Genomic DNA, 19,900 nt, shown 5'->3' with positions numbered 1-19,900 from the left:
TTTTTAACCCTGTTCTACCCTGTTTTGCGTGTGTGTTAATAAACAGTTTGTTTGGGTTTTTTTTTTCCATTTTCACTTGCTGTGACCCACTTGTCTTATTGGTGGAGGAAAAGGGGAGGCCCTTTTCCCTTCGGAGGGGACACTCATTCCGGAGTGTTTTCTCCTGGAGGTTTGTCTCCAAAACCGAGACAGGTGTGAATCCCTTGCTGTAACTGTCCCTCCTGATCCCACCTTCACAAACGCATTCTGGATACAAAACCTTTGTGGAAACACTGTGCTGCTTTTGGACCTATAGTGAATAGATGTCTCCCCACAGCACAGTAGCATGGTTCAGCCCTGCTAGGTCCCACTCAGCAACTGATCAGGATGCTGCTGAGGCTCAGCGCGACAGGCTCTGGGTTCAAGTGTGTCCCAAAGGAGAAGCAGTTTCCACCACCACCAATAACCAACAACTCCTTCTCATTTGGCAGAAAGACACTGCTATGATTATGTAGCATTAATGGCCACTCCAGATGCTCCTGAAAAAGGAAAGGAGATGTTGAACATACAGGACTTCACATGGTCCACCGTACCACCCATGAATGTGGGCAAAACCAGATAGAGAATACAGGAACAAGTAACCCCTGAGGTGTACTGCTCTACTATACCCGCCCACCCACCAACTTGCAGTTCAGTGATTTTTTTTAATGAGAGAAAATGTCTTTGTACTCCCTGAATCTTAATGCTTTTCCTCCCAAGAAGGTAGCCAGTCACTTTTTGATTCAATGTAAATCTTTGGTATTCATGGCCTGTGGCAAGGAGTTCCACAGCTTACCTATGTAACTGGTAGGTTCAAAAGCCTAGAGAGTTTCACGTTAAGTCAAAACAAACAGCTCATAAGCAAAGGAAGATACCAATCAATCTGTATCCGCTTATTCAATGTAAACAAGAGAGTTATATTCTTTTAGATACAACTTCATTATCACTGCACCCATCCTCACTGCTGTCCAGCAAGGGCAGTCTATTTTATCTAAAGGATATGAGGCCACTTATAATTTCTGCTACAGACAATAATTGAAAACTAAGCTACAATTAAGCATGTTTCATGCTTTATACCCTCAGCAAAATGCTGCAAGGTCAACCAGATGCACACATCCACTATAAAAAACTGACCTGTCACAAATTCCAGTTTCACCAATGACAGGTTCAATGTATACAGTTATCAAAAGAATGTTGTTGCTTTACATAAAAGATAAATAAAAACTTGTCAAGCAACAGAAATGTTCTTATAGAATCACTGAATGGTTTGGGATGGAAGGACCTTAAAAAAGGCCACCTCACTCCACTCCCCTTGCCATGGGCAGGGACAACTTCCACTGGACCACACTGCTCCAAGCCCCATCTAACCTGGGCTTGAACATTTCTGTATGGGGCAGCCACAGCTTCTCTCGGCAGCCTTTGGCAGTGCCTCACCATACTCTTCATAAAAAATTCCTTCCATATACCTAGTTTGAAGCTACTGTCCTTTAGATGAAAACCATCACTCCTTGTCCTATCACACAGGCCCTGCTACAAAGTCTGTCCCTACCCTTCTTAAAAGCCCCCCTTTAAGTACTGAAAGAGGCTCTAAGGTCTCCGCAGAGCCCTCTCTCTCTCTCTTATGGCTGAACAACCCCAACTCTCTCAGTGCATCCTCACAGGAGATCAGCTCCAGCTCTCTGATGACCTTTGTGGCCCTTCTGTGGATTTACTCCAACAGATCCATGTCTTTCTTTTACTCCAGGTAGTATTACCTGAGATGAGAGCTACTCAGAGACGTAGACCAAGCTTTATCCAGAGTATGCCAAAACCTTGCTGTGTGACACCACCTGTATGACTGTTCTTCAGCGATTCATAGAAGAAAGCCACCAAATAGTTAAAAGTTGGAAGGGTTCTCCGAGCATCATCCAGTCCAACCACCCTGTTCAAAGCAGGCTCAACTCAAGCAGGCTTATCAGTACCTTGCCCAGTCAGGTTTCAAGTATCTCCAATAATGGAAACACGACAGCCTCTCTGAGCAATCTGGTTCAATCATCCTTACAGGAAGCTTTTATGTTACAGTGGAGTTTCCAGCATTTTCATGCTGTTTTTTTTTCTCATATTTCAGGCAGCAGCTATAGCACACTGCAGTTGCCACCAAGAAGTTCTCAATGAAATTATACCACAGACCTCCATAAACACTAACTTAGCCTCTGGTTTATCTATTCCCTTCCTCCACAGACATCCTGAAGTGACTATGCTTGCATCCACTTCAGTTCTGGTGCCCCTTGTCTGAAACAGAGCAGCTCCATGTGCTCCAGTCTTCTGCACATTCCATCTCTCCCTCTCTTAATGCTGCTATGTTCTCCGTGCTGGGTAAGAGCACTTTGGAATTAGATCCTTCTTCTATGTAAAGTTACCTCGTTCCTTCACAGGACACTGCTTACCCTGAAAGAAAACTTTCAGTACTTACCACATTAACCACATAGTCCAAGCAGAGACCAGTCATTAAGTCAATGACAGTGATGCCTGGCACAGAGGATGCATGAAACCATACTCCACCAACGAGCAGAAGCTTTCCTTCATGCACATGTGCAGTATGTGAATACCTATGAGTTCAAAATGAGATTGAACTCCATTAGCAAGGGAGGCTGGTAGACACAGGCTGAAGATTCTCTGCTGAATGCTCTGAGCAACCTGGTCTAGTTGAAGATGCCCCTATTCATGGCAGGAAGATTGGATCAGTTGGCCCTTAAGAGGTCGCTCCAAATCAAACTGTTTTATGATGCTATGAATGCCTTCTGCTTACCTTGGGACAAGAGGAGGGTGTGTCTCTATTGTCTGCCACTGAAAGCCATGTTCAAGCTCCCTCAGAAGGAAAACTGAACCCAAGGGCTGCTCAGCTGCTCCCAGACCTCCTGCGATCAGCACTCCTCCTTCCCAGCTGCAGGCACTGTGAGAGTGGCGGCTTTCTGGGACTGGACCCTCAACAGCAATCTAAAAAAAACACAAGGCTGAAGTTTGGCAAGGTAAGTGTCTGCTTAATGTCCAGGCTTTTAAATGACCTTTTCCTCTGTGATTGAGTTTTTTGACACCCAACCTTCTCCATATGTTCCTCTAGGGACTGCTAAGTGCTTCCATTTACACTATCTCTGGCCCTTAGTACATTTAATATAATCAGTCTTTAGAGGGTTTATTTCCACACATTTATTAGAGGTAACTTTATCTGTATTCTTGCATGCTGCTTTCTGCTCAAGACATACACCTGGGAACTACAAGTTTGTTTACAAACACATAGACTAATGCAGTGACCAGCAAAGCTGGTGATCAGTTGTTCAAACCACAGAGTGGGATAAAAGCTCAACTGCCGGACTAAAATCCAGACAGAAAACCTTTAGTGCAAGCACTGAAGGAAAAAAAGTGCAATCAGGCATTAAAGGAATATCACAGCAAGTAAGTGGTAGAGTTTTGAGGCCACTTGGCCCATACCTTCCCCTAAAAGAAATGAAACTGTATCTGTTATCACCTGGATGGATGGATGTTTATATAATAGTTTCCAAAAGTCTGCAGTGACAAGAATTTCTCACCTCTTTAGGCAGTCTATTGCAGACTCAGCTAGCTTCAAGATCAATAGCTTTCCTTAGTGTCCCGTTGATTCCCTGTACTACTCAAAGTTAAAATGGAGAACAATTTTTGTCTTCTCTGCAACAGTATTTTAGATATTAGAAGATTTATTTCTATCTTGAATATTCTCCAGATTCAATAGCTAGAAGTCCTTCAAAACCTTCCCCTGTGAGGTATGTGGCCTGGTCACTCTTGCTGCATACCTCTATACAGCTGTATGGCACCCTGTCCACCTCTTTTTCAGTAATCAGCTTTGGGTATTTTACAGTAGTTCTGCTGAGATAAGGAACATTGTAGAAAATAAAAGAAGCAATTCATGTGTCTACCAGATAGCATTTCTGGGTACGTATCTGAAGACACAGTGTTGGCCTCCCACAACAGTGGGATATTGCTTACTCATGTTTAGCTTGTGACCTCCTGCAACTATGCACCTCTCATCCTATAACTGTGCTATGTACAAGGTTGGGCTCAAAGAGTTATAATAAATAGGGTTACATCAGACTGGTGGCCAGTAAGGAACCAAGGGAGTAAGTCCTCTTTAGCTCAATTTCCTTTTATGATACATTCAGCAATCTAGTTGACTGAGGCAAACCAGCAGATATGGAGGTGGTTTTGATTTTAGCAAAGCTTTTTATACTGTCTCTAACAGTATCGTTCTGTAAAAATGGCCAGCACACAGCTGGACAGGTCCATGATGGGAGAGGTGAAAGAACACAGAGGCAGTATGTTCTCAGTAGCATCCAGCAACAGGGCAAGAGGCAATGGGCACAAACTGACATAGAAAAAAAATCCACTTAAACATAAAACCCCCTCATATTGTACTAACAGGGTGGTCAAGCACTGGAATAGGTTGTCCAAAGAGATTGTGGAGTCTCCATCTATGGAGATAATCCCACCTGGACAATATACTGAGCAACCTGCTCTAGTTAGACCTGTTTTAAGCAAGAGTGCTGGACTAATGACCTCCAGATGTCCCTTCCAACCTCCACTATTCTGTAGAGACTGTATTCTCCACAGAAGAATAAAAGGCTGGATGTTTAGAAGTCAGTTCTAACTCTAATCACCATGGAGTACATTCTCACCGCAGTGTAGGAGAGTTCTGGAGTGTGCAGGAAATACCAATCCCCGAGCACAGGCTCCAGAGCAGAGCGGCCACCATACACAAACAGGTACTGCTCACCTGTGGAAACAGACAACCAGGTTGTAAGAGAAGTTAGAATCTGGTATGTCACAAAAGCAAAAATTTCTGTTTGTATAGAAGGGAAGCTGACAAAAAGGGTGCAACAGTACTTTGGGTAGATGTCAAGGACATGCATTCACTGCACTATGCCCTGTCCTTTCACTGATTCAGGTAACACCAGTGTTGATCACTTTCTTCAGCTACAAAGCAGTATCAAGGCAAAAATAAGATGAAACAATACAGCCTGACGAAGACAAAACCCAATGTATTTATTAACAAAATTTTATTTACCCATTTAGTATTTGCTTTTTTTGATATAAAATTGTGACTGGAAGCTACAGTGTTAATTAAAGACTGCTCCACAAATGGAAAGTGTGCTCCAGACTAGACTAACAACTGCTTAACAATTCCCTTCTGCTCCCCTTGGAGGGTTGCTTGCCAGCTGCAGGAATGGCAACCTTAGCTTTCAGCTCCTGAATGCCACTGCTTAAGTTTTTGCCCCTTACAACCAGAGTCTTTTACTGGATCAACCTTCAGCTTGCTATTGCAGGACCTAATTCTAGAGCCGTTCATAACTACTGAGTGTTTGTCAATTGCTACTAGAAAAGTAACATTTCTTCTGAAGGACCTCTGGATAAAGAGCTAGGGATCCTACTCCCTAAAAAAATGTCCTTCAGAGAGAGCAAAACTTATTTCTGGCATGATCGAGTATGAAAAACTTCAGCCATAGATGATCTCCTAGAATCAGTCTTCCAGAACGGATTACAGCAGATTACAGCAGGTTTCAATCCTACTTGCCACTGGGGATGTAGATAGCGAAATTCAAAATTACCATATTTCAAGTGTCAAGAAGAGATCTCAAAGCCTCTTAATTTCTCTCCTACTGGCAGGCTTGAGGAGTGATCAGTATGAACTTCATGAAGTTCAACAAGGTCAAGTGCAAGATCCTGCATACCTACAGCCATTTCCACTCTTTCCAGGCTTTTTACCTTTAAATGTCATTTCAGTTGTGCTGTGTCTCCAACGTGAAGCTGCTGCTTCAGCAGCAGGCTGCAGACTTACAGGCTCCACTGAAACGTCATCTGGGTCTGAAGCATTACAAGTTTTGGGGAACTTTAGCCACAACATTCCCAAGCCTGCGCTCGATGGGGATGTTCGTCCTCCTACGACCAGGGCCAGAGTGTCTGAGAGACAAGACACAGTATGGTACAACCTCTCACCTGTGGAGATACAAAATGTCATGGTTCACATGGATGCTTTTTCCAAGAAATTTATAATAATTTTAGTTGGAAAAAACCCTTAAAGATTATCAAGTCCAACCATTCCTCCAGCACTCTCAAGGTCAAAACTACACCATGTCCCCAAGTGCCACTTTCACATGGCTTTTAAATCCTTCCAGGGATGTGGACTTCACCACTACCCTGGGTAGCCTGTGCCAGGCATGGACAACCCTTTACTTAGAGACATTTTTCTCAATATCCAACCTAAACCTCCCCTGGCATAGCTTGAAGCCATTTCCTCTTGTCCTGTCCTTTGTCCCCTGGGAGAAAAGGCCGACCTCCACCTGGCTACATACTCCTTTCAGGTAGTTGTAATGAGTGAGAAGCTTCCTCCTGAGCCTCTTTTTCTCCAGGTTGAGCCCTCCCCCCACCAGTTCCCTCAGCACTACTACAATGGGCTTACAGTAGTGGTGGATGAGGGAAGAGCAACAGATTTCATCTACCTGGACTTGTACAAAGCATTTGACACTATGCCACCCAGCAACCAGTCTCTAAACTGGAGAGACATGGATTTGACAGATGGACCATTTGGTGGATTAGGAATTGGCTGAATGGTCTCACTCAAAGAGCTGCAGTCACCAGCTCAGGGTCCAAGTGGAGACCAGTAATGAGTGCTGCTCTTCAGGTCTCCAGAGGGACCAGCACTACTTAATACCTTTGTAGGTGACACAGACAGTGGGATCGAGGGCACCCCCAGCACATTTGCCAATGACAAGGAGCTGTCTGGTGTGGTCATGCGCTGCAGGGAAAGGGAGGGGCATCCAGAGGGATCTGGACAGGAGAGGTGGGACTGTGCCAACCTCATGGAGTTCAGCAGGACCAAGGGCCAGGTCCTGCACCTAAACTGAGGCAATCCCAGCACAAATACAGACTGGTCAGAGAATCAAAAAGCAGCTCTGGGGAGAAGGACTTGGGGGCGTTTGTGGACAAGTTCAGTATGACTCAGCAGTACATGCTCACAGCACAAAAGTCAGCCATGTCCAAGGCTGCATCAAAAGACGTGTGGCCAGCACGTCAACGGAGATGATTCTCACCCTCTAAGCTGTTTTTCTGAGACCCCACCTGGAGTTCTGCATCCAGGTCTGGTGCCCCCAGCACAATAAAGACATGGAGCTGTTGAAAAAAGTTCAGTCTACTAGCTTGATCACAGGGCTGAAGCCCCTCTGTTCTGGAGCCAGGCTGAGAGAGTCTGGGCTGTCAGCCTGGAGAAGTAAAGGCTCCAGGGAGATCTCAGAGCCCCTTCCAGTGTCTAAAAGGGCTCCAAGAGAGCTGGAGAGGGACTTTGGAAAAGGGCCTGGAGTGACAGGACAAGGGGAACGGCTTCCCACTGCCAGAGGGCAGGGTTAGATGGGATATTGGGAACAAATTCTTCTCTGTGAAGGTGGTGAGGCCCTGACACAGTTTGCCCAGAGAAGTGGCTGCCCCATCCCTAGAAGTGTTCTACACCACGCTCTGATAAACCTGGTCTACTGGAAGGTGTCCCTGTCCATGGCAGAGGGTTGGAGTTAGAGGATCTTTAAAGTCCCTTCCAACCCAAACCATTTTATGATTCTATGACTCCAGCCCCTCAATGTCCCTCTTTCTGTGAGAGACCCAGAACTGGACAAGGCACTCGAGGTGTCTCTGCAGTGCCCAGCAGACAGGGACAATCACTGCCCTGGGCCTGTGGCCACACTAGACTGGTAGCAGCCAGGGGCCATTTGCCTTCTTGCCCACCTGGGCTCATGTTCAGCCACTGTCAAACAGAACCCCCAGGTCCTTTTCCAGCTTTCCAGTCACTCTGCCCCCAGCCTGGGGCGCTGCATGGAGCTGTGGTGACCAAAGGGCAGGATCCGGCATTTAGCAACCAGAACCTTCAGATCTCTGTGACTGCCAGCATCACTGTGCCATGACATCACTTTTTCACTAGACTTTCCTTCACTTTTAGCACAAAGATACCTTGTACTTGCCATCAGTATGGGAACTCACCCCATCTTTTATCAGGAATATTCTGTGTCACACAGACAGCTTTCCAGTAGCCTGCAAGCTTACTCAGCACATGGAAATTTCTCATGCGGCAGTGTTGTCCATTCTCCTCCCCAAAGCCTCCCGTGGTAAGAATCACGCCGGGTTTTATAAGAACGGAGTGGTGACCGTAACGTCTCAGGCCAGGACTTCCTGAGAGCCTTGCACATACTGCTGCAGGGACACTCCCAGCCATCCCAACAGGACCAGCATGACGAGGAACTGTAAGCCAAAGAGAACCAAAGAACTTATGCACAAATACAAACCAAGGACTACATTTTAAGTAAGAGATTAAGCACGCCATCTTTTCAAGATGACCATTCATCTTTTCAAGAAGAAAAAAACTGAGAAGTAAGTTGACAGTGCACACAGATAATCTGAAATGCCCTAGAAATCAGGATGTAATGGTTAAAACTACTACTTTACCAACTGTAACTTCTACCCTGCTCACTCAGCTCCTGGCAATTCTGAGACTGCTTTCATGAGGTGGACCTAAGACTGGCCAAGAGACTGCAGTGTCCTAAACTGCTGCAGCAAGATATAAACCACTGCACTACCTTCAAAAGGACCACCTGTCTGATTAAGACCATATCTGGCTACACAAACAACACAGAACAGCAGAAAAAGGAGAAACACCTGGAAGCTGATTTCAAAGTTTCTTGCCAGACTTTGATCCTATCTTCACAGACGCACTGAAATAACATTCTGAAGCATGATAAATAATCTGTTAATTTGAATGGTCCTACTATAGGACAGTATTTCCAGTTATCTAAATATTTTCTCTCTAAATATTGTATCTCTTAGCATGAAACAAACTTTTAGCACAGGACTCTGGCTCACCTACACACTGTACACATTGTTTTCTTTTAATCAGTTTGGAATCTGCACCTTCTGTTTAAATCAAGGTCTTTATTCTTGTGTTGTAAGAGATGATGAGGTGCAGGAGGAGCACACCTTCTTTGGAATCTGCACCTTCTGTTTAAATCAAGGTCTTTATTCTTGTGTTGTAAGAGATGATGAGGTGCAGGAGGAGCAGCTTGCAGTCCATTTTTTGTATGCCATAATCAGAAAAATTTCCTGTACTGATCGTTGCTTTGTACAAGACCCTACTTTATCATTTGATGAAGTAAGAAATTTCATCTCTTTGGGCTTAAATGTCTTTTTACAGACTGATCATTTAAAGACGGAGGAGTTTTTTCATGTCACAAAATATACTTACCACGATTTCTTTGGAAGATTTAGGACTTGCACTCTCTTGAACTGGAACCCAAGTCTGTCTGAGAGGATAACTGGGGCATTTATTGCTATTAGAGACATACATTTTGCATTCCCAGTAAAAAATATCTAAGCATGGACAATTTACCAGACTTTGAAGGCTTTTGCTATCAGTTTTGAATACAACAGAGACAGCAGCAGAAAGACCCTATTCCTGTCTCTAACGAATCAAATGTCTTCACTGTAATAAAAACCATGAAGCAAATGTCAGATTGTTTTTCTTAATTTAAGGACAGATACTACACCTTTAGGAGCCTTCAAGGATTTAACTTAAGGACCAGCAGCAATCACACAGTACATTAAACCACACCCGCATTCATTTAGCTTCAATTTCACTACATTTTCAAATGCAGCTAAGACACAACACATGGATTCAATGGCCATCCCGCCCTATCCTTTTTCAGCTGCTTTTCTTGCTCCCTAGAACACAGATTTCAACTTTCTCTTGAAGCTAGAACTACTTGTGGTGCTGTACTGTGATAGTAGATGATGTACTGAAGATAGATAGATGATGTACTGAAGACTAGTGGTATAAAACAGGTTATAAATAACCTTCTGCTTTCTATGCTGAAAAAGGAAACAAACAGACAAAACCAGGAATTTCTTGGACTGCTACTGCCACCAAATAATTTTTATCTCAGAAACACAATCTTGGTTTTGCCTTTTCCCCAGCTGTACCACTTTTCTCCCATCTAAAAGAAGTGACATACAGATTTAAATACTACAGGTACAATTGCACCCACAAGGGATAACAAAGCAAAGCACAGCTTCATGACAGACTTCCGAGTGGTCTGCTGGACAGGGCAGTAAAGAAAACTGAACAACCTTTTTGGAGCTGGAAGGAGAGAGTGGTTCAGAGAGCCATGTACGGAGGCAACCAGGAATAAATTTGAAAGGGAGATCCCAAAAACAGGAGGGTAGGCTGGCATTGCAGCCATGCACTGGAGGAGCTCATGTATGAAAAAATGACAAGCTGTTCAGACTGGGAGGTTCAATAAACTGAAAGAATGGAAGTGATCAGAACCACAGCTCTGGCCTTGCTTTAGACAGCAGAACCATTGTGGAGGAGTGAAGAAAGCTACCAGACAGCAGCACCCCATCCGCCCCTCCCAGGGTTTCAATGTCTCCTAAAACCTTTCAGAGAAGCCTGCATGAGATAAAAGAACACTGTGAAAACTACTTGGTGTGTACCTGTCATACTGGGTAACAACGGAGTCCAGGAAGGTTCCATCCCCTTTGATGCAGCCAACACAAAGTAATGAGAACATTTCAGATGCCATTCCTGTAGCAAGCCCAAAGGAAAAAACAAATAAACAAACAAACAAACCAAGAAAGGAAGACCCAAACAAAAAAACAATCCCCCTCAAAATCTAAGAGCAAACAGCAGAAACAGCCAGGGTGACCAAATCAAATACCAACCCAGCCTAGCACTGTTTCCAGCAATGGTCAAAATCAGAGGGGTGAATCAGAGAAAGAACAGGTGGGTAAACACCTTGCTCACTCCACCTTTCAAAAATTTACAGCCCAGGGATCTTCAAGAAGTTTTGTATTGTGTCTTTGTATTGAACAATCCTTGATGGATTTTTCATCCATGAACCTATCCAGTTGCTCTTTGAACTCACAAAAACTTTTAATGTGTCCAACATGCATCCCATAGCTTAACTATATGTTGCATGCGAAGGTTTTTCTTTTTGGAATCAACTTCCCTTTATGCTTCTCAGTTCTGCTCACAAAAAAGAGTGAGATCTTTATACCAGAGGGATTAAGGTTTCTTAAAGTTCATGGAATATAAGTGATTCCAAAGAAATCACAAATGTTCAGAGGTGCAACATGGTCCGTGCTGGACAATAATACATAATTTTCAGTCTGGCCTTGGAATCATTCTGAGGCAGAAGCACAAGCAAAAGGAACGTACAGGAAGCCAGTAGCAACGAGAGTTCACCCTGGCGTTTATGGACGTTAGGGAATTGAGCGTGTTCATTCCCATGCTAGGATATACTCAGCCAACTACGTGATTAGCAAGCATAAACACGAATTTAGGCACAAGAACTCATGTTATCAGCTTCACTGCCCCAACCCATATTAGAAGTAAAAAGCATCTTTTGAAAAGTGACATCCACAAATTAATGTAAATACTGAAAATGGAAGAATCCACTATTAGTCCCTAAGCAAATTACTCTAAAAATTGGTCTCCCTCCACACTGGGTGTCTATTTTACATTTCTTATCTAATTTGACCAAGCTTGTTTCCAATAAGACCTGGACCTTACTTAATCTTTCTCTCAGAGGCTAATTGTAGAGCTCTCTGTTATCACATCGTTTACTCCTGTGCACATTTCCAGCTCGGACTCATGCACATTAACCTCCTCTGTCTTCACCAAGTCTTTACCTTCTCACTATATGAGCAATGGCCTACAACAATTCTACCAGACATTTCTAAACCACTTAGCAAATCTGCCAGCACTTTCAGTCACCACTTTTGCATTCATATAGCAGAGCAGCTCCTACCATGTTGGCAAAATAAATTCAAGCACATTAAATTGTTTTCATACTACAGCTATTAGATTTCTAGAATTATAAACAGAGAACCATAAAATCAAACGGGAAACTTCTAGTAAGTATTCCACAGGATATTTAGCTCAAAGTTACTCACTATCTTGCACTTATCTTCACTTTTAGACTTCAAATAGTTGGAAATGTTGCCAGCAGTTAACATAAAAATGGCAAAGAATAGAGTCATAGTTGAATTTCAATCATTAATACAGGAATGGCTGTATAAAGTCAGACAAAAAAAAAATCAGAAATTAGTAACCTGTATCCAACAGTGACAAACAATGGAGTAGTCTATGGAAATGGAAGAGAGCAGGACAAGTGCATTTGCTTTCCCCAGGAATGCTCTCAACCAACTGCAGTCAGGAGCAGCACATCAGGAGTACATTTATGTATTCAGTAATCCTTCATGGACTTCTCTTTCATTAAAGTAATTGTCCCTTGAATCCATGCCAACTTTTACCATGTACAACTTCTTTTATACTACCAAGTAGTTTGCTATGACAAGCCTGTTTCCTTGAGAGACTGGAAGGAACACGCAGCTTTTCTAAGATCAAGGAGAGACTTCTTCCCATGCTGCTTCACCATGAGCTCCCCATGGCCTCTGTGTAAACTAAGCTGATCCAAGGTCCTTTCTGCCTCCATGAATACATGTGCCTCAGCAGCTCTGTACAGAATTGCAACTATAAGAAATTGCGGATACCTTATGATATCAAAGCCAGGTCCCTGATCTTCAGAATAAAGGAGGGTTACCTCATACTCATCAAAAGGCTCCAGAGTCTGCACTCTTTGCTGCTCATCTTCTGGAATACAACAGGTGAAAAACTCATTCATATCCATGACACTGCAGTCAGTCCAGCCCTAAAAGACAAATCCCTCAAAGTCATCACCTCTGGAAAGATAGAAACTCACTTCCCACAGGAAAACAAAGACCCTAAATTAAACACCTGCATAAGCCACTAAGACTGTCTAGATAAAGCAAGAGCAGCCCAAAAACTGGTGAAAATAGATCTCTCATCTGTAAAGTTCTTAAAAACTTAATTTAGTGCATCAAAAGTCACAGAGGAACCCATTAAGCCCACATGAGACAGTAGGGTGCAAGCCAATTGGAAGCACCTTCTAATGATGAGTCATGCTACCAGAAAAGGCAGTACCTCAGCCCTGTTTGCTTCAGGCTTCAGCCCATAACTGACCAAACACTTGGTGTTCCAATCTTCCTCAGATGAATCATGCTTCATGCATGCCCTTGAGCTGCAGGTGCGTACCTTTCCCAGAAAGCGCCTCTGCTGTGCCTCACAGTCAGGGTACTGTGCCAGGGAGCGCAGCGCACAGTTCAGCTGGCTGAAATGCTGCTGCATGACACATCCAAAAGGGTCCTCTGGGTGCACCTGCTCATACACCAGGAAGCATGCCTGAGGGAAATGCTCTGCTGCCCACTGAATCAAGGCATCTGACCTGTTGGGAGATTGTGCATAAGAAATTAAATTGAGGGCACACCCATCACAGGACAGATGCAGTGTATCTTCCTGCAACACCATAAAGGTGCTATTAAGGCATTCTGACAAGTGGCAATACACAAATGAGAGTGCTGTGCTGGGCACTCATGAACGTCTCCTCCCCATCTGCACACACAATCCAGGTCATGAGAAGAACAAAAACCTTAAAAATTGCTCATTTCAGATTTTCCTTCTTTTTTTCCTTCCTTTTAGGCTATCGTGTGGACATCAATTACATCATCATAATGATGATGTAAGGAGCTATTTGGGACTCCACAGAATTCCCAAGGCTTTAGTTTCAAGAGAACACATCTCCCAGCCCAAGGTGATGTACTCAGAAAGAAGCTCGTTGTTTTCCCTTTACCACCTGGGTAAGAGAGGAGAACCCAGCTGACCTGGTGTTCTCCATGTAGGTGAGCACCACCTCTGCGATGAAGAGGGTAGGGATTTCATTGTTCAGTCCCGCTTCCTCCAGGGTTCTCTCCAGCTCAGACAGCTCTGATAAATCCACTCCCAGTAATTTATAATCCTCTCCAGAAAAGGTAATGGCTGCTGGGAGACAAAAATGATACAACCTCACTATGGTGCTGCTGCAATACTGAGACCAAAAGGGACAAACATGAAAATCAAACCCACAGGCAATCACTCACAAGGCTACATCCATCAACTATATTTCTCTGAAACAGGTACAAGAAAATCCCCATCATTAAATAACCCATGAACGGATAGTGCTATGTGATCCATTAACTGCAAATCTAAAACTCCATTACTCCTAATGCAAATTTCACCTACAGATTTCTCATAGAATTACGAAAAATAATATAATTCTCATAGAACTACACTTACTATAACAAGAAAACTTTATTATATTTACTTTAAGAGAATTTTTTAGAACCACTGTAATTCAAAATCAAACCTAAAGGGCTCTTATTTATACACCTTTCACTTTAGGCTAAGAAAGCACCCTTGCTTTGGTATAATTTCAATGGTTTCCCTCACAATCAGAAAACTGTTCTCAGGTTTCTTAGGCTTGGTTTGTTTGTTTGTTAAACAGATTTCATTTCTGTATAATGGTACTGAGTCCTGAAACTGCACATGCTAGCTCTTGGCAAACACCAGGACCTGACTCACAGATCACCATCCTCAGAAATAAGTTCCAGTTTATGATCTGTAAGTATTATTATACCTCTGTACCCCATCAGAATATGGTAAGCTATGGCCTGTTGACCTTTTCAGCCAAAACCACATCATTAACAAAGCAAACTGTAAAGTACCTTTAGAAATCACCTACTCTGTCTCTGCAACCCAACAACTGTATCTGTCCTGAGGACAGTTAACCTACACTGTTCTCAAAGTACACTTCTGGAGCCAAAAAATGGCCTTTTGCAGAAGCCCATCAGAGTGTTCCCTTCTACTTTCTTCTAACTTGTCCATCCATTCCTTCCTGACCTCTGGACACAGGGAATAGGGTAATTCCAACTATCCGACACCTTCCCTTGAGTACTTGAAGATTCTTGGTATGGACAGAGTTCCTTGCCACAGGTCTCTGCCAATATTAAAAATGTGAATGGATTTAGGAAGAAAATGAAAAAGTTCATGGAAGAGCTACTCACTAAGACCTGGAAGTCAGGAACTCACACTCTATAGCTGTCTTCCATCTGTATTTAAATTGATTAATACCATCTAAATGCTGTGGTTTACATATGTCCCTACTGCATTTCATTCCATGTTTTCCAGACCATCCGTGTACTACGTCAAACTCCTACTCTCATTCATCTTATTGCAAGTCCCCATGTTTCCTGCAGGTTTATGACATTTCACCTTCTACAGCATTATCATCTAGAGCATTACAGGAAATCCTGGAGGAAAACAGATGCAGGAGAAACCTCTAGTGATCCAGATACTTTACATTCCTCCTTTTGCCCCTTAGCATTCAGCTTGCACAATATTCTGCAGTAGTTTCACAAGGCTCATTTTCTCCTGCCTTGGAGGGCAAAAAAAAAGTCAGGAAACAGAATGACTAATGTTTTACTACAGTCAAGATACTTAAGAGTCAAACCTTCTCTCTTACCCATCAAGGCCATAAATCATTGTATAATTTAGGGTGAAAGGGACATTTGAAAGTACTCTTGTACAAATACTTCCTCATGGCAATTATCTGTATCAGGTTGCTCAAAGCTTTGTCCAGTCAAGCTCTATCTCCAAGGCTGAAGATTCCATCCGCTTTCTAGGCAATCTGTTCCCATTTTTAACTACTCATGTGGTGCAACCTCCTCCCCAACATTTTCATTATACATCACCAGAATTTCCTTTTTTTTTTTTGCAACTTTCAACCATTGTCCCTTGACTATTTGTTTTATGCCTTCAAGAAAAGTGTGGCTCTGTCTTTTCTAACCTCTCTCAATAGGTAAGCTGAAGACTGCTGTTAAGACTCACCTCCCTCCCAAACTCCTCCCCATAAGGCTGAACAAACCCAGTTCTCTCAGCCTCCCCTCCTATATCACCTGCTCCATCACTTCATCATCCTCATCACCTCCCACTGGACATGCTACAGTTTGCCACTGTTTTTGGACCAGTGAACTCAAAGCTGGACACACCCTTTCAGAATTTGTAACAGAAAAAACCTGACTTTGGTTTGGTATAATCAGCTCCTGACAAATCCTGGCTTCTTGTTATCTCCCAATGCTTACAAATGATTTGTTTCAACTTTTTCATAAAATGAACGTGCTTTTTATCTACAATTTCATAGTCCCCCTACCATAATTTGTAACTTTTTTAAGGCTAAAGCTATGTTTACTTCTTCTAAACATTTTGTACAAAAGAAATCTTCCATGAATGCCATACCTAATCCTTCCCCTCCAGTGTCTCCCACCAGTGCTGACAACTCTTTCATTCTTTTGATCAGAGTGGCTTTTTGGCATGCCACATTTGGGAAGTCTACCTCATATACCACAGTGTGGCGCAGAAGACCCACATCCTTCAAACGGAAGTATAAGGAATCAAAACCAGCACCTAAAGATAGGATCTGCAGAGAAAGCATCAGAAAAAGTTATACTCAACTCTAGCAGCATCTTGAGCATCTAGGTGCGAAAAATATTAAATATCATCTGTAGAGTGACAAAATCAGGCAACCTCCTGCAAGAGGCAGAGGATATTGCCCCCTCCCAGATACTTCTGCCAAAGTGACACATGGACAGCCACAGTACTGACAGTCAGATTTCTGTGCCCTGATGGGAATGGATCTGAACAGATGCCAGTGCGAGTTACTGCCCAGATGCCAGAAAGACTTTACACACATTTAGTGGGAAATGCCAGTAGCCCCAGATAAAATGCACCTGTGTCCTGGGTAGGCTTTGTGTCTTCAGCAGGAAGTCCTGAACACAGTGATCTACAGCACGGGCACGGATGTAATAACCCCTGTAGGAACAAATTCAGTTGTAATCACTGTCCAGGGACTCGATTTCTCCAGCACTGGCAACTTTCATTTAAAAAAAATAAAGATCTTTTCCTCTCAGCTTCTACCCAACAACTCCCTGTTTATAGACCTGCACTGGGAGATGATTTTGTCATCTCTAGAGCTTGCTAATAAATACAGATCTCCTGCACTCAGTGCGCACATTACCCATCAGGACTATGGGTAACCCAGACAAAATGTGCAGATATCCTAGCTGGACCTGTTCTGTTTTGCATAAGTAAATATTTGCTGACTGAAAATGTATGAATCCAGACAGCAAGGATGCTCCCCTACAATGCAGATGGTTGATACCTGAGTTCCTGCCCCAAATCATATGCTGCAACAACAGAATTAATGACTGTGTGCTAATGTAGCGAGAAGGGAAGAAAAAAGGGAAGAAAAGCAAAGTTAGGAGAGGAATTCCGTTCTTTGGTTTTTGAATGAACAGAACTAAGTCAGTCTAACTCCTGGAAAGCATTTACCATTTCCGCAGTCTGGCATGGATTGCTGCCTCTTGTTTCTTGGCATTCTCTTTCAGTTAGTTTCATCCTCTATCCACCTGGCTATATCCCAGCTCCTATCACCCCTTTAACAAGCATGTTATCATCTTCATGCCTCATGGGGACAAAGTTTTCACCTGACAGTCTAAGATGTCCCAAAATTGATGACAGTGTTGATAAATGCAATACACAACCCTCCCTGTGAATTCAGCTTGGCATGCCAATGTTGTGTGACAAGCCAATGCAGGTTTCCTGATGAGCCACACTCATCTTCATAGGCCTGCAAGCTTCTGCTTGAACACCACTGTTTGATTTTCCCCTGAATGCAACTCCTTTGGCAATTCACAGTCATTTGGATTGCATTAAACTAGTCACCTCGAATTATGTAAATTCCAAAACGACATCAGCCTAGAGCCCTCTGCAAACACACATTAAAACATGCTTGTGTCATACAAAGCTCTGGAGAAGTCCTCCTGGTCAGACACCACTGATTCAAAACATATTGCTTCCCAGAGCCACCAAATACCTTATGGAAATTGTAACATTCTGGGGAATTAATGAAAAAACTATCGATGTTATTACATTAACAGTATGTTTTCAAATATTAATTAGTTTTCAGCAGCATTAAACACTGAAGTTAGGAACCAGTCTGGTGGCACATTTTACTCAGGACAAAGCATTCAGTTTTGGTCCAGAAGCCATGTAACATTATACTAACAGCCTAACAAGGTTACACGACTGTGAGACAGTGCACTGCACGTTGCCACTCTGCCACTCTGCGTAGTTTGCTTAAAATATGTTTGAGAATCTGTGCCTTGCACAACTGACAGCTCTGAGCATGGGGATTTGTGGTGGAAGGAACCTTAAGCTACTCTCGTTCCACCCCTCTGCCATGGGTGCTCCAAGCACCACGTTGCTCCAAGCCTCGTCAAACCTGGCCTTGGAAACTTCCAAAGAGGAAGCAGCCACAACTTCTCTGGGCAACCCGAGAGCCACGGCCTCGCCACCCTCACAGGGAAGATCTCCTTCCTAATACGTAACCTAAACCTACTCTCTTTCAGCTTGAAGCCATTCCTCCCCCTGTCCTGTCACTCCTGGCCCCCCGCAGTCCGAGATACCCTCCCACGCCCCCGGGGGACCGGGGGCACCGGGGCTCAGCAGCCGGAGCAGCGAAAGGTCCGGCGCAGTGCCCGCTCCTCACCGGTGGATAAGCGGCGCTCGCCGCCGCCGCCGCCGCCCCGCCAGAAGCCGCAGGAACCGGTCCTGGATGTAGCCCCGCGCTGCCGCCGAGCACTTGCTGACGGCGCTGCTGCCGCCGGTGCCCTGGATCTGCCGGGACAATGACACGGCGCTGCCGCTTCCGACCAACATCGTGTCCCGAGAAGTGCACAGGGCGCCCGGCGCGGGAGGGCGGGGCCGGGCAGCGCCAAGAGGGCTCCGAGGGGAGGGGACGGCAGTGCCCGCCGCCGACGAATCCCCCTCCGTCCCAGTCTCCGCTTCCCCTCGCTCTCCAAAGCAGCTGGGCCGAGGCTTCCCGGGCCGTTCCCCGCGCACTTGGGGCCCGGGATTCGCTCACAGTCCGGGGTTCGCTCACGGCTCAGGGGTCACTCACGGCCCGGGGGTCACTCGCGGTGCCGACGGCCCATCCCGCGCACGCCGCGCCGACCGGAAGTGGGAGCCCCGCGCCGGACGCAGAGCGCGCGGAGCGCGCGCCCCCTCGCGGGCCTGCCCCGCCACTGCCGGCGCCGCCGCGGGAGCCTCGAGCGCAGCCGCCCGTCGGGAGCGCCACGGAGGGGAGGGGGGGGAGGAGGAGGAGGAGGAGGAGGAGGAGCCGCCCGTCGGGAGCCTCACGGAGGGGAGGAGGAGGAGCCGCCCGTCGGGAGCGCCCGGAGCGCGGCGGCGGCCCCGGCGGGGGGAGCGGGCTCAGGGCTCTGTCCCGGGGTGCGCTGTTCCGTACAGCGCTCCGTGCGGGGCTCTGTGCTCTTTAGGACTTTTACTGGGAGTTATAGAGGAGCCGTGGTAGTCTGAGCTATGTGAGATGCCATGGGTGTTGCACGTGCTGTTCTATTCAGTGTCTCTACACATCTTGCAATCCACAAATTAGTGTATTTCACTTTAAGTTACAATCTCAGAATGTCAGTTTTAAAGAGAATGGTCAGTATGTATATTTATAAGTGGGACTATAAAGCTCAGTCCTCAGCCCAGTGCTCTACTTAATCAACAACCACATGAAAGTGTTTCTCTGACCTGTATTTTATTAGTGTTGCCTTCCAGGTGATTCCTGGCAGATTCTGAGGTAGCCAGCACAGCGACCACAGTTACAGCACGGGATGCAGAACAATACGGGAGCTCCCGTATTTCTGTTTGTATTCAAGATGTATGTTCAGCTTCTGCAGGCATGAAGGCTTCCCTTTGTTTCAAGTTCCCTTTTCTTAACTGTTCATCATTTTGTTGATCTTGTCGTAGTTCTGGGATCTGGAAATTATATTTTGCTTTAGTTGCAGGTTAAAACTTACAGGGAATGCTAGCCTGCCCTGCTGG

General features: G+C 44.7%; 1 protein-coding gene across 1 annotated transcript; it reads right to left on the bottom strand.

Moving 5' to 3' along the window:
• Positions 1 to 56: 56 nt before the first annotated feature.
• Positions 57 to 18,831, bottom strand: LCMT2 (leucine carboxyl methyltransferase 2). The gene is made up of 13 exons (XM_048293006.1): positions 18,561 to 18,831; positions 16,741 to 16,822; positions 16,250 to 16,430; positions 13,801 to 13,957; positions 13,175 to 13,364; positions 12,663 to 12,770; positions 10,552 to 10,642; positions 8,050 to 8,307; positions 5,791 to 6,021; positions 4,704 to 4,801; positions 2,807 to 2,994; positions 2,471 to 2,606; positions 57 to 518 (listed from the first exon to the last, which is right to left on the bottom strand). Exons 1-13 carry the CDS (start codon positions 18,728 to 18,730, stop codon positions 351 to 353), a joined length of 2,058 nt encoding a protein of 685 aa, XP_048148963.1. The 5' UTR covers positions 18,731 to 18,831; the 3' UTR covers positions 57 to 350.
• Positions 18,832 to 19,900: the final 1,069 nt, after the last annotated feature.

This window comes from Corvus hawaiiensis, chromosome 2, assembly GCF_020740725.1.
Source record: "Corvus hawaiiensis isolate bCorHaw1 chromosome 2, bCorHaw1.pri.cur, whole genome shotgun sequence".
Taxonomy (NCBI): domain Eukaryota; kingdom Metazoa; phylum Chordata; class Aves; order Passeriformes; family Corvidae; genus Corvus; species Corvus hawaiiensis.
This window is presented reverse-complemented; position numbering and strand designations above follow the sequence as displayed.